Here is a 23933-nt window from a genome sequence, read left to right on the forward strand (position 1 = left end):
CATTTAGAATATTTTTCCATGGTTACATGATTCATGTTTTTTCCCTCCCCTCCTTTCTCTCTGCTCCCGGAGCCAATGAGCAGTTACACTGGGCTTTACATGTATCATGGTTCAAAACCTATTTCCATATTATTACCATCTACAATAGAGTGATCATTTAAAGTCAACAACCCCAATCATATCCCCATCGAATCATGTGATCACGCATATGTTTTTCTTTCCTGTTTCTACTAGTGGAAGAGATTCTTAACAGGATTCTCTTTTGAAGAAATATTCATGCTGCTGTTGTATTAGTGGCACCATTTGGAACAGTCACCCAAGAACCTCATGGGAAATTGTTCCTACTGAAGGATTTGTACTTTCCAAGATTTTAGGATGAGATAGGAAAGGAAGAGGAAAGTCTCTTAAAAATAATAGTGGTGATCATAATGAATACTTAATAATTTTGAGCTGTTATTTTCTTCTAGAGAGATTAGAATAAGTCATTTCTACTATCTCTATCTTTCAATCCCTAATTTACTGTCCTAACTGTAAAGTCAGTACCCTAATCAACTGTTTTGGAGAGCAATCTGTAATTATGCCCTAAGAGTTTCAAAACTGTGTATGCCTTTTGACCCAGCAATGCCACACTTAGGTTTATTTCCTAAGGTAATCAGGGAAAAAGTAAAATAATCTATATGTTCCAAAATGTTTATAGTAGCTCTCTTTGTGGTGGCAAAGAATTGGAAATTGAGGGGATATCCATCAAATGGGGAATGGCTTAATAAGCTGTGGCACGTAATTGTGATGGAACATCAGAAATGATGAGCAGGTTAATTTAAAAAAAGCATGGAAAGGCTTACATGAAGTTATGAAGTGAAATGAGCAGAACCAAGAGAACATTATATACAGCAACAAAAATATTATTTGAAGAATGACTTGACATATGTCTGCCTCCAGAAAAAGAACCAATAAGTAAATAGAAGCAAGACATAGTTTTATATAGACACATATATCTTTTTTTTTTTTGGTCAAATGATGCCTTCTTTAACGGGGAGAAGGGAGAGAAGGAAGGAGGTACCTGGGAATTTTAATGTAACAAACAAATAATTTAAAAAATGTTAAGGGGGCAGCTATGTGGCTCCATGGCTTGAGAACCAGGCCTAGAGAGATAGGAGGTCTTGGATTCAAATGTGGCCTCAGACACTTTCTGGGTGTGTGACCCTTGACAAGTCACTTAACTCCCATTGCCTAGCCCTTACCACTTTTGCCTTGCAGCCAATATACAGCATTGATTCTAAGGCAGAAGGTAAGTTTAAAAAAAGAAAAGTTAGAATCTGGATACATATGAGAGGCAGCATGTCAGAATGAATACAGTCCTGGACTTGAAATGAGGAAGATCTGCAGCCCCAAACTGTCCCCTGATACCAGTTAGCAGTATGCTCAGTTTCCTCCTCTTAAATGGAATACTTCCTATACTACCTGCTCTTATGATTATTGTGAGACCCAAATAATACACCAAAAGCTTTAAGATGTAAGGCAAAACCTAAAGCATTATATAAATGTCATCATCATTATTAGCTTCAGGGATTTTGTCTTAGTTAAACTTTTTTTCTCCAATGTCCAAAACAGTACTTTGGACATAGTAAGTATCTAATACATGTTTGTAAAGTTGAATTAAATGTAATCTTTTCAGATCATTTGTAGAACTAGAATATGAAGGGACCTTGGAGGCCATCTAATTCCTTTATTTTACAGATGAGGAAAATGAGACACAAGGAGGTTGAGTTGCTCAGGATCATGGAGGCAGTAAGTGTCAGAGGTGGAGTTTAAACCCCAGTCGTCCAACTTTCAGAGCCAGTGCTCTATCTTATCTGTGTGGAAATGCCTTGAGGACTAAGGTTATGCTTACTAATTATAAACACCAGGAATTCTGTTAACAAATAAAATAATTTATTTGAGAAGTTAGAGTGAATTCATTTTTAAATATGGTTTTTAAGACTTGGATGCTTATAACCATTTGGCAGATTTTTTATCAAGTCCTGTGGCAGATTTATAAACAAACTGGTGGTGTTAGCAGTTTTACCTCCTGTTTCCAATCTCTTTAGTGTTGCTTTCTCCAAAAGGACAGCTTTTCCTGGCCCAAAAGCCCTTATTGGAGAAGATTGATTGTTCAATGGCTTTTTCCTAATCCCTCCCTAAATATTTACAGTGCAGAGGAGACAAGTAGTTTCCCTCCTGTGGTGGGTTTCCACTATCAACTTCTGATCTACAAAGAGAGTTCCTTAATGGTCGGCATTTCCCCTCCCCCATTGTTGTTTTATGGCTCTATGTTGGATGGTGAACTCTTTTAAAACAGAATTTTACTCTTGACAGCCCCGTCTTCTCAAAGGGCAGAGCTGGGTGGTGGGTTTGTGCTTGGCAGATGTGATTTTCAGCTGTAGTCCATGCAGATGATTGGTAGCACCCTTGGCCTTGCTGTTCTGTCTTATTCTTGAATCTTTTGGACACTTAAGGTCACATTCAAATTCAACCAGCTCTGGAGAAGGCTTCCCAGATGTTATCATGGATTACACTGTACTATTGTGAATATTCATTTAGGAGAGCATATAAATAAATGGATATAGTTACTCTTCAGCATAGTGTGGTGGAATAATGAAGTAGAAACTATATTAGACTTTGAGTCCAAAGACTTGATTTTCATCCTAAACCCGGTGCTTGGTGGGCAAGTCACTTCCTTTCCTTAAGATACAGCTTCTTCATTTCTAAAATGGAGATTTTTATCCCTGTATGTCTTGTCTCACAAATGTTTTGTAAATCTAGAAGTGTAGCTATCACAATTCTGGTACTGCTTTCTTCCTATGGTGATTTTTAGGGTAACTATTTTATAGACGTTAAAATACGATATATATGTTAAGCTTCTGTTATTGCTATTGAAAATAATATCAAATTTCTTTGTATAATAATGTCATATTCATATAGTGCTTTGAGATTTGCAAAGCAACCCATATGTTATCTTATTTGCTGTGATCCTCACAAAAAGCCGGTGATACTGTTTCCCTTTTATGACTCCCATTTTACAGATGAGGAAATTGAGACCGAGAAAGGTTAAATGACTTGTCCAAGGTTGTTCAGTTAGTGTGTTGCTGAAGCAGGATTTGAACTTGTGTCTTCCAGACTCCAGGTCATATGTTTTGGTAGATATTATCTGAATTCTTGAAATAATGCAATAGTTGGAATAAAAATGAAATTCTGTACTTTGCATTCCAATGAGATTTCCTGCAAATAGATCTGACTATTTCTTTTTCCTGATAACTGAATGTTAGTGTAGAGGAAGTAGGATCTTGGAAGTTCCACTCATCCTGGTTATTATCATTGTCCCATGAATATGTAAATATTTTAAAGTTATGAACTGGGACCTTTGGACAATTTTAAAGAGAGAACATCAGTAGAATTTAAAAATTACTTAAGGGAAAATTCATCTAAGCTTTCCTTAGGTTTTTAATAATGGTGACTTTCTTCATTTCTTCTTTTTCGTACATAAATGAAATGAAGATTTCTTCTTTGTGTACAAATGGTTATTTTTATAAACAGCAGATAGACTGACCTCTGAGATACCCAGTTTAAAAGCAGAGCTTATGTAGATAGCCATGTTGTCCTTCTCTCCCAAATCATAATGACCTTTACAAACTTTTCTTGCAAAGAATGCGATAAAACAGTTTACTTTCTGTGTCTTTTCGTCGCAGTGTCCCTTCAGCTCAAAGGACCTTGTGCCCATAAAAACTAGACAGACCACAGGATGAGACATGGTTTTGAGGAAGGTCTTGTTTAGGTCCAGGGAATTTAAACAAGGAGACCAAGCAGACCAAAGAGCTAAATGATATAACTGGATTTGGAATGTTTTTGTGAATAGATCAAAGGCTATTAAGGCCAGGATAGAATTTAGACCATGGAATGCTGGAATTGTTATTGAACTGAGAACAGGTCCTAGAGCTGGGATCTTGGACATTATCTAGTCTAGGAGTTCTTAATTTTGTTCATGTTATGTACCCCATTGGAAATTTAAAAAACTTATGTCATTCAGAAAAAAAATTTAAATGCATAAAGTAAAATCTATAGCATTATACTGGACACCTATTACATTGAAATATAGTTAAGAAAAATAATTAAAAACATGATCCCAGGTTAAGAAGCCCTGATCTAGATCATTTTTAGTGGATCATGCCATATTTCATTTTATTTTTTCTGTATGACTGTATTTATCTCTCAGATATAATGAGATTTCCTCCCTTTTTTGTGTTGTTCTATATAATTTTGTTTTTTAAGCCCTGAAATTCTATAAGGTTCATTTGAAATTTGTAAATTGTGTCTGTCCAACACAAACTGGAAATGAAAATGTGGCTATGGCAGATTATTTTATTATTTTAAATAGTGCAGTTAGTTGAATGGTATAATTCAGGCTCTTAAGTTAGGATTCCTTCTTTCTTCCTCAACTCAAATTAACTTACATTTTTGAAAATGAAGAGTGTACAAATTCTATTTTTATTCTGCCAAGTTTGCCTCATCTCTGATCCCTTTTCTAAAATTGAACTTTTTTCTTATAGAAGATGTGCTTGTTTCCAGTTCCCTTATTAAAATTGGTTAATGGCATTTAGAGATAGGACCTTAGAGAATCATCTTGTTTAATCCTTCTACTTTATAGATGAGTACCTTGAAGGCAAGGTGATCTCCAAGTGAAATGAATTACCCAATATAAACTAGGTTGTAAGTAGTGAATTTAGGATTCAAACCTGGGTCTATTTTTTATTTTTTGCTTTGTCATATTGATATTGCTTTTATTGTCTCCCTTGCTTTTTGAACTTTTGTTTTTTTCAATTATCCAGCATTTTTCTCTCCCTTAGATCTCCCATCCCACTGAGAAAGAAAAATGTAATGGAAAAAGCTTGCTAAAAAATTTGCATAGTTAAGCAAAACAAACTCCCAATTTGACCATGTATCTTGAGTCTTCCTCTGAGGAAGAGACTAGCATGTCTCATCATCAATCTTCTGGCATCGTGGTTGGTCATTGCATTGATCAGAATTGTTAAATCTTTCAAAGTTTTGTCATCATGCTGTAGTTATTATTATAGAAATTGTTCTAGTTCTGATCACTTAATTGTATCAGTTTATTCAACTCTTCACAATTTTCTCTGAAAATAAACCTTTTGTTTCTTCTTTATGGTGTGATAATATTTAATTTGCAGCTTGATCCTGATTGCCATGAATAATTTAATCCTGTGAATTGGTTATGTTATTTGAATTTATTCTGCATAATTCCACTAGGCCTGACAAAATGATCATATTTTACATAATTGCAACTTGTAATAGTTAGAATTTGAATACATGGCATCACTTAATGGGCTTCATATGCAATAATTTGTTCAGCCATTCTGCAACTGATAGGCATTCCATTAGTTTCCAGTTCTTTGTCACTACACATCATGATAATATCACTTTTTTTTTGTACATATGGATCCTTCTTTCTTTGCTTTCTTTTTTTGGGTGTTTTTATCATATATGTTTTCCAGTCACATACAGAAACATTTTTTAACATTTGTTTTCTGACACATTGCAATCCAAAGTTTCTCCTTCCTGGAGGTGGCGAGCAATATGATATGTTTTACACATGGCATCATGCAGTACATTTCCCATATTCTTCATGTTGTGAAAGAAGACACATAATATACATTTAAGGAAAAAACTCATAAAGGAAATAAAGTGGAAAGTGGTATACTTTGATCTGCATTCTGACTCCCATCAGTTCATTCTATGGCAGTGGATATCCTTTTTCATAAGGAATCTCTTGAGGTTGTCTTAGATCTTTGCTTTGCTGATAAACAGTTAAGTTATTCATAGTTGATCATCGTGCAATATTGACATTTCCATGTACAATGTTACCCTGGTTCTGCTTATCTTTGCTTTCTTTTTGAAATTTTCTTTTTTTGTTGTTGTTATTTCCTTTTGACTTTAAAACTAATGTTCTTTCCACTACCATTGACAATGGTGTGTGTACATGTAACTTATAAAGGTATGAGGGTGGAGTAATACTTTCCGACCCTGATCTCAGAGTTATTGTGAGAATCAATGAGATGAAATTATGTAGAGCAGATGTTTAAAAAAAGTTTGGATGAATCATAAATCTGAAAAAAATTTTGGGAAAAAACAGCATTGAATGAAAGTCCACAGTGAATTTCCATTACTTCCAATCAACAGTATGATAGCCTAATGGAGTTTGGGAGTGTCAGTGAATTATTTAGTATATATGCAAGGTACTTTGAGGGGAAAAAAATCATCTTGGATATAGGATTTCAGTTGGATAACCAAATTCATGGCTCTTCATGTTGTATTTCCCTTCACAGGTTTCTCCGGGAATTGTGTTGGCTGTGGAAAGAAAGGATTCTGTTACTTCACCGAATTTTCCAATCACATAAATCTTAAATTGACCACCCAGCCGAAGAAACAGAAACACTTAAAGTATTATCTGGTTCGGAATGCACATGGGACTCTCATGAAAGGCCCTTTAATCTGCTGGAGGGGCTCAGGTTAGTTAACCCAGTTGGCTTGGCAGGATTTTGCCTTTCACTAACTTTGAGGGGGGTCTGAGTTAATGGTAAAAGAGTCTACTTAAGTAAACAAAGAAACCCCAGGTCCTGAGAATGGCGTTTATAGGGGGTTTAAATTTTTAGATACTAGGTCAATTTGATGATAATTGCTGCTTCTTCAAGGTCACTACATTGCAATAGGTGAATTTAATCAGCTTTAAAATTATAATTGAAGAAATCATCTAGTCCAACCTCTTCATTTTTCAGATGAGGAAGCTCAGAAATTATGAGACTTTCTTAAAAATCACACAGGAGTCAAAGGACCAGGATTATAACTCAGATCTGATTCCAAATTAAGAGCTCTTTTTCACTTTGGGAGGCAAACAAGTATTTGACAAGTGCCTACAAGTACTAGGCACTGCGCTAAATGCTTTGCAAATATTACCTTGTTTGATCCTCTAAACAACTCAATGTATTATTGTTTTACAATTGAAGAAACTGAGACAGATGGACATTAAGTGACTTGGCCAGGACCACACAGCAAGCAAGTGTATGAGGTTGGATTTGAACTCATCTTCCTGACCTCACACCTAGCACTCTATATGTTATTACACCTAGCTACCTCATGGGCTTTGCCATCAACATATTTCATTTTAATATATTTTGTTATTTGTCTCTCCAGAAAGATGTAGTGAGAGCCTCTTTTTAAAAATGTCCTGAAATTCTAAAATAGTGCTTGGAACATGGAATAGTCCCTTTCATTTATTTGAGTAGTTATAAAAGTCCATGAAATGTGTCCATTTTTAAGAATTTGAGAGTGAGAACAAGATGAGAGCAAAAATGGCAAAGAGAAATAATAAAATTATTTGTAAGTATCCTCTGATAATGTGATTGTTTCATTCTAAGATGTATTTCCTTATTACATGGATTAAGGTAGGACAAAGATCAAATAATGACCCCACAAACAGAATGTGTCCTGTAGTGATACTTCCAAAGAGGGCCTCCTTTTCATTGTCTGGGAAACCATAGTCTGAAATTATCCTGCCTACAAAACCCTCATTTTCTGGCTAGAAAATTAGATGGTAACATTCACAAACTTGGCACTGCAAGAAAGGCATCTCTCAAGAACTTTCTTTTAAGATGGGGTTCAGGAACTCAGATTGTCTAGGAAGTCTCTTCTCAGACTATTGCAGACTTTTCTAGGTTTGCCCTTGCCTTTCCAAAGTCTACTTTGGAAATGACTCCTGGAAGTGAAGGGAATTGTGACCCCCACTATCTGCTGCACACTTCAGGTTTTCCCAGAATCAAGGGGAAAGGAAAAGGGGAAAACATTATCAGCTTCCTCTTAAAGGTCATTATAAAGTTTGGCTTCTCCCATAAGAGTCCATCCACCAAAGAGTTGGAACCAACCAATCAATCTAGAGGGCAGACCTAGTTATGGAGGCTTGATTAGATCTTTTAGTTCACTTAAAAAACTAACACTGAGCAAGCATATCTATTCCCTCCAAGAGAAAGGGAGATACTTTCAGATGTCCTAAATAAAAACTCATTGCCCTATGTTGGAGGGGATGTGGCAAAATTGGGACATTAATGCATTGCTGGTGGAGTTGTGAACTGATCAAGCCATTCTGGCTGGCAATTTGGAATCGTGCTCAAAGGGCTATAAAAGAATGCCTGCCCTTTGATCCAGCCATACCATTGTTGGGTTTGTACCCCAAAGAGATCATAGATAAACAGACTTGTACGAAAATATTTATAGCTGCGCTTTTTGTGGTGGCAACAAACTGGAAAAGGAGGGTATGTCCTTCAATTGGGGAATGGCTGAACAAACTGTGGTATATGCGGGTGATGGAATACTATTGTGCTAAAAGGAATAATAAACTGGAGAAGTTCCAGGCGAACTGGAGAGACCTCCGGGAACTGATGCAGAGCAAAAGGAGCAGAGCCAGAAGAACATTGTACACAGAGACTGATATACTGTGGTAAAATCGAATGTAATGGGCTTCTGTACCAGCAACAATGCAATGACCCAGGACAGCTCTGAGGGATTTATGGTAAAGAACGCTACCCACATTCAGAGGAAGAACTGCAGGAGAGGAAACATATAAGAAAAGCAACTGCTTGAATGCATGGGTCGGGGTGGACATGATTGGGGATGTGGACTCGAAACTACCACACCAATGCAACCACCAACAATTTGGAAATAGGTCTTGATCAAGGACACATGACAAAACCAGTGGAAATGCTCGTCGGCCATGGGTGGGGGGAGTGCAGGGGGTGAAGGGGAAAGAAGGAGCATGAATCATGTAACCATGTTAAAAATGATTATTAATAAATGTTTAAATTTAAAAAAACAAACAAAACAAACAAAAACTCATTGCCCTGTAGGCTTATCATATTGATCAGGGAATTTCTTTGATCATTGTATATAATTAACCATTATAGACACAAAACCTAGATTTAACATCATTGAATCTTTAGAGGTTTTTTTTTAGCTCTACTCTCCAACATTAGTATGACATCATCAGTCATTGCTTGTATTTGTAGAATACTTTAGAGTTTGTAAAGCACTTTATATGTATAATCTCATGTGAAGGAAACATCATTGCATAGCCACTACTGGTTTTGGAATTAGGAATTCTGACTTTGAGTACTGACTTTGCTATTTACTAGCTATGTGACAGGTTGTTTTACTTCTCTGGGTTTCAGTTTCATCCTCTGTAAAATCAGAAGGTTGGACAAAATGCTCTCAAGTCCTATAACTTCATGACCAACTTTATAAAAGAGTTTTTATTTCATTTCCTTAGTCTCTGTTCTCTCTTACTGATGGAGTGAAAAACACACACACACACACTTTGTGTGTGTGTGTGTGTGTGTGTGTGTGTGTGTGTGTGTAAAGGATATCAAGGAAGGGTGGCAATTTTCAAGGTGAAGTTTCCTTAGGATGTTTATGTCAAGATACTAAACTCTAGTATGAAGTATTTCTTTGGACTGACTAGAACCAAACTATTTTCCTATCCCCATCCATTCCATTCCAAATCATCTTCTCGTTGACAAAGTACTGAGATATTAGCTGAAAAGGAAGTTTAAGGACTTTGGGTTGATTGCTTTTTTACGATTCCCTTTTTTTGAACAAACAGTCCTGTAGATGTTCTGGTTTTGTTTATGTAAAATCTTTTAATTTTATGTCATCATAATTATCCATTTTATATCTAGTGAGCTTTCCATCTCTTGTTTGGTCATGACATCTTCCTCTAGCTATCTCTGACAGATAATTTTTATGCTCTTATAATTTGCTCAGGATGTCACCCTACACATCCTAATCATGTAGCAATTTCAAGCTTATCTTTGTATACATTGTGAGAAGTTGGTTTATAGTTTCTGCCAGACTACTTTCTAGTTTTCCCACAATAGTAAGTTTTTGCACCAGTGTCTGGGATTCTGAGTTTATCAAACCCTAAATTACTGTGCTCATTTGCTTCTGTATATTATTTTACCTAATCAATTCCAATGATCAACCTCTTTTTCCCCAGTACCAAGAATTCCTTTAAACCCTTATCTTTTGTCTTAGTATCAGTTCTAAAAGAGAAGAGTGGCAAGGGCTACACAGTTGGGGTTAAGTGTCCTGTGCAGGATCACACAGCTAAAAAGGTCAAACAGTAAATATTTAAAGTTAGATTTGAACCAAGGTCTTCCAGATTACAGGCATGGCACTCTGTCTACTCTGCTTCCTAGCTGCCCCTACCAAGTTGTTTCTGATGATTATAACTTTGTAGTATAATTTGAGATCTGCTACTACTATGCCCCCATGTCCATTACCCACCTTTTTTTTTATTGATGCCAAAGGGTCCTACAGAATGCAGTGATCATGGACTTGATCGAAGGGAGTCAGTCAGGTAAAATGTGAAAAATGACTATTAGTTCTTGTGAAAATAATCACATATTATAACTTAATTTTCCTGGGCTTTTTGAGGGCAAGAGACTTGTTTATCCTTTTTTAAAAAAAATTCCCAGTGCTTAAAACAGTACTTGGCATATAGTAAGCACTTAAATGCTTCTTGATTGGCTTAAGGACAGAATCGAAGGGTAGTTTCCCATGATCCCTTAACCCTTTCTCCCAAATGTCTAGTTCTGTTATCACTTACCGTCCTTCACAGTGAGAGTGTGGTCTTTACTTTTTTTAGAGAAGGTCAAAACAAACTATAAGAGGTCAAAGGGTGAAGTTTGTTATTGGTTGGGAGATATCTAACATGGCTTTGTGCAAGAGGTGATTAATGAAGTTAGTCTGTAAAGTGTGGATTTAAAAATTAATATTCAATACTCTAATTATTATATTTAATAAAGTTTTATTAATAATAAACTAACATAAAAAGCTAACTAAAAGGGTACTAACAAGCTTGCTCCCAAGAGCCAAAGAGAGAGAACGAGTCAGAGCCTCAAAACTTATACAAGACATGACTACACAAATGTAGACAAAAGGAAAAGCATTGTAGGTAATACGGAAAAGAAGTTTGCATAATGTAGTTTTTAGGGATTCAAGTTATTTCTAACTATACAAAAGAATGGGCAGAAAGTCAACAAGTGAAGAGCCAGGGAGGGAAGACATTCTATGTATAGTGAATTAAGTGAGCAAAGACATGGAGGTGAGAAGCTTTGCACTCTCTTTCCTCCATTCCCCACTTTTCTCCCCTTACTCGGTCACTTGGCTATTGGGAACAATACCATCACAATAGCATTTTCTCTAGTAAATGACACTGATTGATTGCTTGGCCTCCTGTGGCTGGGACCAGAGCAGACCAACTTTCACTTTCACCAGAAGATAATGTAGTCATTGCCATTTTACTTTCTTTCAGTGGAGCTTCGAAGCAGGCAGACCTCCTCAAGCACTTGTTCCAGTTCACTGTTCCAGGCCCCAGAGAGTTCAGTGCCCCCAACTGCCTTCACTAGTGAGCAAGTTCTAGTAGCAAATCCAAATGTTCTGATGGGAACTCAAATGACAGGTGAGTTGTTTTAGAGAATCACTTGTTGTTGTTCAGACTTTTTTTAGTTGTGTCCTATTGCTTGTGACCCCATTTGAGGTTTTCTTGGCAGAAGATACTGGAGTACTTTGCCATTTCCTTCTCTAGATCATTTTACAGAAAAAGAAACTGAGGCTGGTGGGATTAAGTGGCTTACCCAGGGTCACACAGCTAGTAAGTTCTGAGACTGGATTTGAACTCAGGCCTTTCTGACTCCAGACCTAGTGCTCTTTTCCCACTGTGCCACCTTTAGCTGCCCATTGTCTACATGGTATTTTTGATTTCAAACCTGTAGGCTAGAGATTTTAAGTAATGTCTTTGGCATGATAACTTTCAGGGTTATATTTTGTCTCCTCTGAATGTATCTTGGGATATTCTGTGAGCCCCTGCATTTTAATATGAGCATCATTTGGTACCATGTGGCCTTAGATCTGAGTCCCAACTACTCCCTTGACCATAGGGTGACGCAGTAGTCCCCGGACATAGCTATCTATTCTCAATTTAAGCTCTGAAGAGTCTTGGAAATGTCTAGACCAGGGGTCTGCAACCTTTTTGGCTGTGAGAGCCATAAAAGCCACAAATAATCCATTGGGGGCAGCTGGGTAGCTCAGTGGATTGAGAGCCATACAGTGCTCACAGTGCGCGCTCCTGTAACAGTGCCTGAAAAAAAATTGACTTTATGGCTCCTGCAGAAAGAGCCATATCTGGCCCTCAAAAGAGCCAGATATGGCTCGAGAGCCATATGTTGCCGACCCCTGGTCTAGACTCTGGTATCATTCAGGAAATCTGAGTAAACTCAAACCCACTGGTTGGATCCTGTCTCTAGGTTGGGGTATCCTCAGATCCTGTGGCCAGGTTAAGGCTAGAGTAGATCAGATAGCTGCAACCATCAGCAGTCCCTTGTAGAGTCCTCTCCTAGTTCCAATCTGTGTTCTCAATGGGCTGTTCTAGGGAACCAACCCTGAATCGTGGGGCACAAACTCTGGGGATTCCCACAGTGGTGCTTTGCATAACCTTCAGACCTGTAGATCGACCCGATTTGTATTCCTTGAAGCACATTCAGGAACTTGTACACATCCTCTCAGTGGAGACAAAATAACAATTTGTGTGCCCTGACCTCAGGGTGGGTTTATTTGATGAACATATTGTACAGTAAAATGAGGAAGATGATTTTAGATCCAAGAGCTTACTATCCAACTTTTCTTTGTTTTCAGGCACCACATCTGATTATCCTCTTCAGGTGTCAACAATGAGCCCAGCTGTTTTCAATGGGAAAGATTCACCGAAGCATCAACAGTTAGTGAAAAACAATTTGTCAGTCCCAACAAGACCTTCTGTACTAGGTAGCTTCACATTTCTGTGTCTCCCCACAATACAGATTTTATTTAGATCCCAGTTTATGGGGTTAGATGTAGTTGTTGCTTTCTTTTTATTTGGGGCAATACCCAACCTTAGAAACCGATTGTGGTGGGACTGATAAATGTTCCTTTGTTAAAGGATGTTATGGTTTGGATTGCATCAAGTCCACAGGTACTTACTGAGTGTAATAGGCTATTAGGCAAAGGCAGAATGGTGTGGTGGTTGGAGCACCAGAGTGGGGTGTATAGGATCATATTGGACAAGTTCTTGAGTTGGACAAGTTCTCAGTGTTCATCCAGCTCAAACCTCATTTTACAGATGAAGAAACAGAGTGCCATTCATGTGGTAAGCATCAGAGGTGAGATTTGTACCAGGGACCTCTGACTTGGAGCAGTGTACTTTTCACTGGCCATTTCACTGGCAAATTTGGTGAAGCCACTTCTCTCTGTGACTCAGTTTCCTGAGATGCAACATGACCTATTTTTGGGTCAGGAAAACCTGGGCTGGAGTCCTGCCTCTAACACATAGGAGGGCCACGTCATTTAACCTTTCACTGATGCAGACAACTCTTGAAGACTATAGGTTATAGTTGAGTTGGGTTTCTAGACTCCCTCTGGGGAAGGAGTTTCCTTTCTGGCTCTTTGGAGAAAGACATATGCCCCCCAAACCACTTTATAGTAAAAGAGAGTGTAAATGATGACAGAAATGTATATTCAATAGGATGAACCACAGGATCTAGGTAGTATTAGGAGTTAGGAGGAGGGCTAGTGAGATGTGAGCTGGAGGAGGTGAGATGGAAGCTTAGTTAGATGTGAAGGGGAGTTGGCTGAGCATCTTATTCAGGCTGCGGCAAAGAGTTGTTCAGGGTGAGCAAGATATGAATGAGGGGACCAGTAGTGGTGCCTAGGATAGAAAGAAAAGGGTCAAACTCAGGTCTTCCTGGTTTCAAATCTAGCATTCTTTCTGTTGTTCCATCTAGCTGCCTTCCTTTGAGGACTTGTCTAACTCAAGATCTATGATCCTATACACCCTACTCTAGTGCTCTGACCACCACGCCATTCTGCCTTTGCCCTAGTCTATCACACTCAGTAAATACCTGTAGGCTTGATGCCATCTAAGCCATAATTCTATTTCTCACCAGGAAAAGGGGTTCAGAATAGGACTTTTTAGAAGATATAAGCTATATGGTCACATGCATCTACATAGCACAATGGATAGAGGGCTAAATTTAGAATCAGGAAAAATTAAGTTCAATACCTGCCTCAGATACCTCCTATCTGTAGGACTCTGAGCAAGTCGTGAAACTTCTCTTATCCTCATTTTCCTTAATTGTAAAATAGAGATAATGCCAGCATCTATGTCACAGGGTTATTTATAAGGATCAAACTGAGATAATATTCACAGTTTTTTATAAACCTTAATATATAAGTATGAATTATTATTTTTACAAGTACATTCTGGCTTATCTGCTCTTCCTGTTACTTTGAAAAATTCCCTCCTTTACAAATGTTCTACAGATTTCTCAGTGAGGCATGGAGGTGATCCTGGCCTGGTGAAGGCAGTGCCAGTGGAGTAAAAACGCTGGCAGATCATACAAAGTTAGTACAATCTGGCTACTGCTATTTTTCTGAGGATCAACCTAGTTAAATATGGAGCAAATAATCACCAGTAGGATGACTGCTTTATGATAAATTCTTTGGCTGTGGCAATCCACAACTTGAGAAATGAACATTGGGTAACCTGAGAGATGTCATTACCTGTAAATGACTCAGTCACAAGAATGCCCGACTATTGCTGCTCTTCATGAAACGTTATTGGTGGGAAACCACACATGGAGACCTACTGCCACCTTATGGTGAAAAGTGATCGAATGTAAACATGAGCTAGTTCCATGTCTAGGTACAGCTTGAAGCACCGAAATCTCTAAACACAGATATATAAAGTGGATGGAATAGTTTTTTTTTTTAATGTGGGGAGAAAAGGTGAAAAAAAAAGAAAGGATGGCACTCACTGTGATTCAGACATGTACCAGATGCTCAAAACCCAAATCAAAGTCATTTGTGGGAAGCCGAATGCTTTCTAAGGCTTCCACCAGAGCAGTCTTGTAGTGCCAACAGATCTAAATGTTCACTTGCTTGTTTGGGGCCTGCTAGCAGCAAAACAAAGGAAAACAAACACCTTGGAAATGCTAAGATTTGGATGAAGCTCATTTTAGGTACTGATGTTAACTCTAAATGTCATTTAGGCACTTTAACCAACTCAGGCCCTCCCAAAAAACGCCACAAAGGGTGGTCTCCAGAGTCTCCATCAGCTCTAGACCCCTGCTACACACAGACAAGTGCACACAGAATGAAAACTGGTAAGTGGACAGTATTTCTACAATCATGGCTTTCATTGTGATGAGAGGAGGGAAGAAGGAGGACTTTTTATATAGTGTTTTACTATGTAATCAGTGAATGTTGAGGGCTTGTGCATTTCATAAATGCAATACTTACTAGAGCTCATATTGTTCATAAGTTTACTCATGGAAAATAGACCAATTAATAATTAATATTAATAAAAATTTGTATAATTTGTATAAAATATTTGGGCTTCCTATAGGAAAAAAGAACTATAGGATCAGTTATGTGTTATAGAATTATATATTGATTCATTAATTATTATATTAGTACTATCATTACATAATATGATTATCATGTAATTCCATATACTAATAAATTTTATATTTGCCACATATATTACATGATTATTGTTAGTAGCATTATAAATTAGGTTAATCATATTAATATGTAATTATCATGTCAGTCATATCAATATATAATCAGTATAGCAATTACATATTAATATATAATTATCATATCAATTATATTAACCATACATTGTTATATACTCATTACATGAATCACATATTAAGATAGCTACCCTATTGGTTATTATATTAACCACATGCTAATATATATGAGAGAGTGAGACACCAGTGCAGTGATAGTAACATAGTAGAATTGGCCTTGAAGTTAGAAAAACCTGGGTTCCAGAGCTGTCTCTGTCAAGTATTCACTTTATGACCCATTAGGCAAGCCACCCATTAGTGCCCCAGGCAACTCTCTGAGAATGTTAATTTATACTGTAGCTAATAAATGATCAAAAGTTACGTTATAATTATGAATAATTTAAAGTTATGTTGTAACTATAAGTGATTGTTAAGTTACACATTAACTTATTGTTTACTCATGGAATATTGATTATAAGTTACATATTAACTCTTAAGTGCTTATAAGTTACACTGTCAATTACACAAGCATTCATCCTGCATATATGGAGAGAATTTACATTTATACTTGAGTTCTCTACATTGAAGAAATCTCAGGTTTTGACCCCTCCCTTCCTCAAGCGATGATAGTTACAGCAGAACATCAGTCTTCCAGTTTGGAGACCAAAGTTTCAGTTCTGACTGTAACTCTGAATAGTCTTGGGGAAATCACTTTAAGCATCTCAGGTTTGATCTAAAAAAAATCTGTATTTATGATTCTGCCATCTGGAAAGATTGTCCTTTTAACTTCCCAGGATTCTGTTGAAGCTCTTTAAAAAAATGATAAAGAATGTGATTATTTTAAGTCCTCATGCCAAGAGAATAAACAAAAGTTGACATTTTTTTTATTAGTGTCTAGATTATACTATTCTACATCTGACTCACTGAATGAATCAGAGGTCTATTTCTGGTGGCAGAAGGGGTCAAGGTATTGATATGTGAATTGGTGTTCTTTATCTCTTGCAAATGCCCCTTTGAATGTGTTTGACCCTTTTTTTATTTTGATGAATGCTTTGTCAGATAGTGCTGGAGTATCCTGTCTGCCTCAGGCAGGTTTGGTGGGACCAGCCACAATCTCATCTCCTGTGGTAGCAGCTGGAGAACCAGTTTCTGTTCCTGATAATTTACTGAAAATATGCAAGGCCAAGCCTGTTATATTTAAAGGTAAATAAAACAGCAGACCCACTTGGGAGCTGCTTTGAAGGGAAATGAATGTGTTCCACAGTTAAAGAACAATAGAATGTCAGAGCCGGAAGGAACTTTAGCACATAGTTGACTACGAGCTAAGTCTGAATCAACAGTATTGATGAGGTGTATGACATGGCTATGAAGAAAGACAACAGGATCTCAGGATGCACTAATAGCATTAATGGAAGTAATACAGTCCCAAATAGTGGAGATAGTAGCTCCACCATACCTTGTACTAGTCAGAGCACGAGTGACACAGGTTATTAGGAGGCTGGGTGTCCAATTATTATCTCCAATTGCCCTTTCCATTATGTCAATAGTTATGATAGATGAATCTAGGGAAGAGGGGAGAATTTGGGGAGGCAGAGACATAGCTCTGCTACTAGATTCTAGGCATAGTATTTGACACATATTAAAGATTTAGTAAATGCTTGTTAATTGATTAAGACTCTAAGGCAGTGATTCCCAAAGTGGGTACTACTGCCCCCTGTTGGGTGCTGCATCGATCCAGGGGAGTGGTGATGGCTACAGGTGCATTTGGGGTCAGTGAATAACTGTAAGAGGGCAGTGATAGTATGTGACAGGGAGCGCTAAGTAATATTTTTTCTGGAAAGGGGGCGGTAGGCCAAAAAAGTTTGGGAACCACTGCTCTGAGGTAAGTCTTGGCCTCAGTGCTAGCAGTTATTCCCATCCTCAAAGAATTGAGATTCCCCTCAGAGTATCTTTCTTGCCTGGAGTTCCATTAGGGCTAAGCTCTTAGTAGACAGAATTATCTTGAGTATCTTGAGTTATTCTACTAAGCATTCTCTAGAGGAGCTTGTCCACTTTGGGCAGATAATTTTTGTGAGAATACTATTACTGATTTTGGTCTGTTAGCAGGAGAATTCCTTCCTAGGGAAACAATTCTCTTCCCCACTAAATCTGAGAAGTGTTAATTGTTATAGGGAAATCAGGGAAAGCAGGAAGTAACAGGCAGATGATTTCCCTATAACATAATAGAAACTGCTTAGTTTTAACCTATGGAGTCTTCTGATCTTCCCTAGCAGAATTCCAAGATCCCTCCTAGCTATATGATTATACCCATTCTAAGAAAAAAGATAGAAAATAATTTAAATGGAAAAATGATCCTATTCTGGTCCCAAGGCAGCTTCTCTTTTCTCTGATAATCTACCAGACCTTCTTCCTAATAGATGAAAGGCCAATTAGTGTAGCCCAGGATAAAAAACTAGGATAGGATTTATCAAAGTAGAACAATGAAGTGGCATTCAAGAATATGAGTATCAAAAGTAGGAGTATGAATCATGTAACCATGTTAAAATGATTATTAATAAATGTTTAAATTAAAAAAAAAAGAATATGAGTATCAGCAGAGCCAATCGAGGTGTTAATAATCTCTGGGCTTGGTGGAGATTAAAATTAATATGCAAAATACTAAATATTATGTTTATAAATATTTTATTAATAATAAACTAACAAAAGAGACTAACTAAAAGGTGCTAACCAGCTTGCTCCCAGGAACCAAAGAGAAAAAGGAAATAGTTACAGCCAACTATAAAACAATAACATCACCACACAAATGTGGAGGTGCAGGAGAGATTAAAGGGAATTTTGGGAAAACTAAGGGACTTATGGGGGATGAAGTCCAAGGTTCAAAATTTCCATCTACACAGCTTTCAGCTTCTTTATCTGGCAGTCCCTGATTTATCTCCAGATCTCAAGGACTTGGTCCAGGAAAGAGTCCTCTATGTCTGAGTCAAGTATGCACAGTTGGTTAGAGGTAAAGAACCAGAAATTCACGACAGTTAATTAATTTCTGTCTGGTTTGATGAAGAGGAACTTGGGATCCAATTTAAGAGCTGAGGAGACCCTGACCAAATAATTCCTGTTCTGGAAAAGTTAGGCAGCCAGTTTGGAACATAGAACTCTGGTGCTCTTTCAGCCTTCCATCTGAATAGAGTCTCCTATTTTATTAACTCAGCAAATATTATTATAATTAAGCACCTACTATGTGCACATTGATTTTCTAGTTGTCATTCAGGATACAAACATGAATGGAGTGTGCTTTATCTCAGTTTTACATCACTCTGCTAAATGCAGTCAGTGCTAAATAAATGTTGGGAATTTTTAATCTAGCTTTCAGTAACAAGATAATACATAATAAAAGTTGAATACTAAATTTACTAGGTGTTGTAGGATACTATCTGATTATTACAAATGACTGATCCAGACAATTGTTGTGTGACTTTGGGTAAGTACTTTTCTTATAAGTCTCTTTCTTATAAGATGGGGACAGATTGAAGTTGGACGATGTCATCTGTAGGGTCAAGCTATAATAGATGGCATTTATTAAGTGCCTACCATGTGCCAGGGATACAAAGCAGGCAAAAGTTAGTCTTTGCCGTCGAGAAGCTCATAGTCTAATGGGAAGATAACATGCAAATGTACAAGAAAAATATGGACGTGTTAAATTGGAAATGACTAATGGAGGGAAGTTACTAGTCAATCAATGAACATTTATTAAGTACCTTCTTTATGCTAGGCAGTATTCTAACTGTTGGTACTAAGCTTTGAGGGGGATCAGGAAAAGCTTATAGAGGATGGGATTTTAGGTGGCACTTGAAGGAAACAAAGGCCACTTTTATCTGGAATATCCTATGACTTCAAGTTGAGTTGAAATCTGCAGAAGGGAGAATTAGTTCACTGCGGACTGTTGTGACTTCATGAAAGAGGTGGAATTTGACACAGACTAAGTAAAACTGCTTTCTAGACTCCTAACTCTTGGAAGTCAGGGAGAGTTTGCACAAGGGTGGATGTGAAACCAGATTTTGTACAATTTATGGTAAATGATCTTGCTTCTTTTTTAGGTCATGGGAACTTCCCTTACCTCTGTGGCAACCTTAGCGATGTCATAGTAAGCTCTCTCTTGTATACTTGCTACCAGAATTCTCAGTCCATATCTCGAGCTTATGAACAATATGGTGCCTCCACAATACAACCCATATCAGAGGAAATGCAGCTTTTGCTGACAGTCTATTATCTCGTGCAGCTTGGTGGGTATCCTTTTTGGGGAGCTGGGAAGGGATCATGGAATGTGTCAAATATTGTGATATAAAAAATGACTACAAATTAATGATAGTAGTTTGATGTAAGAAATATATTTGTGGGTACACATAAATATATGCCCATATATACATACATGTGTTTATGTAGGTATATATGCATATGTATGTATATTTGCATATACATACACACATTTATAAGCCCTTACCTTTTGACTTAATATCCATACTAAGTATTGGTTCCAAGGCAGAAGAGCAGTAAGGGCTAGGCAATATGGGGATAAGTGACTTGCCCAGGGTCACATAGCTAGGATGTGTGTAAAACCAAATTAGAACCCAGGTTTTCCTGACTTAAGGCCTGGCTTTCTATCCACTGAACTACCTAGCTGCCCCAGAAACATGTATTTTTAAAGTGTTTTCTATTTTAAAAAATATTTTACATTTTATGTATATATTTTTTTTGTTTGTTTGTTTTTAGTGTTTATATTAAAGCTCTTCGGACATAATAAAGTCATTATACCTATCACTTTTTTGTTATAGAGTATGGAAAAAAGATTTGTATCAATGAATAAAATCAGATGATACAGAATTGAGTAAAATAGTTTATTTTGCACTTGTTTCAAGTATTTGAATACTCATTTTTTCTTCACTTAAAGATGTTGTTTGAATTTATTTTTAAATTGATTATGGATTCTTCTAGATGTTTGTACTCTGCATTGAAAGCACATTCTTAACAGAGTTTTAATTTGTTGTTGTTTAGTTGTATCTGACTCTTTTCAGACCCCATGGATTATAACTATGGGCCTTGGCTTTTTTTTTTTGACAAGGATATTTCCTTCTCTGGTGGATCCATTTATCAGACAACCAGAGGTTAAGTGATTTGTTCAGGATCACCCAATTGAGAAGTGCCTGAGAATGGCTTTGAACTTGGGTCTTCCTGACTTCAGGCCCAGTGCTTATAACTATTAAACCACAGATATATCTAAGTCATGGTACATAGCCTCCTTCCAGGCTTTCTGTCCATGTAACTCCAGGGACTTACCTTGGATATTTAATGAAATGCCTAACACACACAACTACGGTGAGAAATTTAAAAGAACTAATCTCAAAGTGATGGAGGAAAAAAGAGACGCATCTCTGGTAGCCTGCAAGGATATAGGATATCTAAGCAGATTATGCTCTGTTGGAAAAAAAAAATTTAGAAATCATTTGGATGAAAATCTCATCAATTACTTAATGGGTGGTTTAGATGTATCTCTAATTTCAATTCTCTCTCCATTTCATGCTGAAGTGTGAAGCAGAGATATCTTCTTTACTCATTATAGACTGTTTCCCTCAGTTGTGTGGGTAGATCCCACCTAGATCCCAAGGGTTTAAATGGTGATTTTTTTCCTCCTTATTTCATATGTGACACACATATTTGCTAAGCTCATATTTAGACCTCATCTATAATTGTAATCTGCCTTAAGCCAACCTGTTTTAATAGTAATAATAGCTCATATTTATATAGCACTTTAAGGTTTGCAAAGGGCCTTTCAAATATTATCTCATTTTATGCTCACAAAAACTGTGGGAGGTTGATGGCATTCTTATTCCTAATTTTACAAATAAGGAATCTGAGACAGAAGTTAAGTGACATCCAGAGTTACAAAGGTAGTAGTTTTCTGAGGAGGGATTTGAACTTGTGTCTTCCTGACTCCAGGTACAGAATTTTACCCACTGTGCCACCTAACTGATCTTTCTAACAAAACCTTTATTTATTGATTTCTGAAGTATACCATTTTTCCTTTTTTAATTTTTAATTTTAATATTAATTTATTTTAATATTAATATTTTTATTTTCTTTTTTAAAAATAAAATTTTGTTTTTCCCCAATTATATGTAAATATAATTAACATTCTTTAAAAAATCTTTTGGTTCCAAATTTTTTCCCTCAAAAAACCTTTATTTATAAAATAGTAAGGTAACATAGAAAGAGAGCTGGGTTTAGATTCAGAAGGCCTGGATTAGACCACTGGTTCTGATGCTAATTTCCAGGGTGACTACTAACCACAAGTGGTTACCAAGTCACTTAACCTTTTTGAGACTCAGTTTCCCCATCTATAAAATGAGGAGGTCGGGTTTGATGATTTTTTTATGTCCTTTTCTGCTCTATGATTCTCTGATGCTAAAACAGGTAAGTTGGAGATCTAGTGCTTGCTTTGCAAAATGGGTTTTTGATCTTCAAAAGGATTTTCTACAAAGTTCCTGGAAATATTTGTGCCTTTGTAAACTTTAAGATGCTTTTATAAACTTTAAATGTGAACTGTTGGATAATTTATAAATCAATCTTTTCCATAAAAAAATCACTTTGTAGGCGTTTTCTCTCTAAACAAAACCAGTTGTTTAAAACAAGGCACACACCTTCATTTTGGTAGTTTTAGTCTCCAGGGAATCAGTCATGGCAGGAAGGCAGACTTTAAAGTCAAAGTCAAACCTAAAAAAAAATCAAACTTTGTCTTTGTTAGCTTCAGACCAGGTTCCTCTGATTGAAGATCTGGAACAGATTCTTATGCGTTCCTGGAGGGAGTCCCATCTGACAGAGATCCGCCAGTATCAGCAAGCTGCACCACAGCCCTTCCCTCAAGTTCCTAGTCATATTGCCCCTGTCACATCTGCCCAGCTCCCGTGGCTCGCTGGCTTGGCTGCCAGTTCTTGCAATGACAGTGTTCATATCATTGAATGTAGTTACTCTTTGGCTGAGGGACTTTCAGAGATGTTCAAGCTACTCATTGAAGGGAAACTTGTAAAAACTAACTATGTTGTCATCATCTGTGCATGTAGGAATACTCCAATTGATTCTTGCATTGCAGTTACAGGTAAGTCTCATTTATTTCCCTTTCTTTTTTTTCTTCTGTGGGCTTTTCCCTAGAATGCTTTTCCTCCTCCTCCTCCTCCTCCTCCTCCTCCTCTTCCTCTTCCTTCTCCTCCTCCTCTTCCTCTTCCTTCTTTTCCTCCTCCTCCTCTCCCTTACTTTCTGCCTTAGAATCAATACCATATATTGGTTCCAAGGCAGAAGAACAGTAAGGATTGGCAATGGGAGTTAAGGATCACACAACTGGGAAGTGTCTGAGGCCAGTTCTGAACCCAGGACCTCTCATCTCTGGGCCTGGCTCTCAATCCTTTGAGCCACCCAGGTGCCCCCCTTCGTAGGTTTTTAATTTAGGTATAGTTCAATGTTATTGCTTTTACCTATCCATGTGAATAATGTTCTATTTTTGCCTATACTTATTTTCTTTTGTGATGTAGCTAGTTGGTACAGTGCATACAGTGCTGGACCAGGAGTTAGGAAGACATCTTCCTGAGTTCAAATCTGGCCTCAGATACTTACTAACTGTGTGACCCCAGGCAAGACACTTAACCCAGTTTGCCTCAGTTTCCTCATCTGTAAAATGAACTTGAAAAGGAAATGAGAAACCACTCCAGTGTCATTTCCAAGAAAATGCCAAATGTGTCACAAAGAGTTGGACATAACTGAAAAATAATTGAACTTTCTTTTGTATTTCTGCCTCTGGTGTATGCACAGGAGTCGATCATGCCAGAATTGTAGGAATGCAGAATTCCCTAATCTCTTTTTTTCCAGATTAAAAAAATTATTGCATTTTTTCCTGATTGCATATAGAAATAATTTTTAACATTTATCTTCTGATACTTTGTGGTCCAGATTCTCTCCTTCCCTTCCAATTACTTTTTAAATGATAAAATATATGTAAGATGAAGACAGATTATCTTTGTAAAACATCTAGAATATTTTTTTGAGTTGACAGGTTTATGGAGATAAAAATAAGTCATAGCTTTAGAGTTGGGAAGGAAACTGAAATTTTATTTTATTGGCAATAAAATGATATGACAGTACTCATGTAGTTTAGGTAAAATTCCTTCTTTCTTGTTTACCAATTCA

At 37.1% G+C, this 23933-nt stretch overlaps 1 protein-coding gene across 1 annotated transcript in view; it reads left to right on the forward strand.

Annotated features, from left to right (window-relative positions):
* The window catches only part of GREB1 (growth regulating estrogen receptor binding 1), a 160277-nt gene that overhangs the window by 44880 nt on the left and 91464 nt on the right, over positions 1–23933 (forward strand). The window contains exons 3-9 of the mRNA XM_044659545.1: positions 6378–6560; positions 11414–11560; positions 12793–12921; positions 15183–15296; positions 16767–16910; positions 19799–19984; positions 22501–22851. Of these exons, the coding sequence (XP_044515480.1) occupies positions 6378–6560; positions 11414–11560; positions 12793–12921; positions 15183–15296; positions 16767–16910; positions 19799–19984; positions 22501–22851 (1254 nt within the window). The remainder of the gene's footprint in view (positions 1–6377; positions 6561–11413; positions 11561–12792; positions 12922–15182; positions 15297–16766; positions 16911–19798; positions 19985–22500; positions 22852–23933) is intronic.

Source organism: Gracilinanus agilis, chromosome 2 (assembly GCF_016433145.1).
Source record: "Gracilinanus agilis isolate LMUSP501 chromosome 2, AgileGrace, whole genome shotgun sequence".
Classification (NCBI taxonomy): domain Eukaryota; kingdom Metazoa; phylum Chordata; class Mammalia; order Didelphimorphia; family Didelphidae; genus Gracilinanus; species Gracilinanus agilis.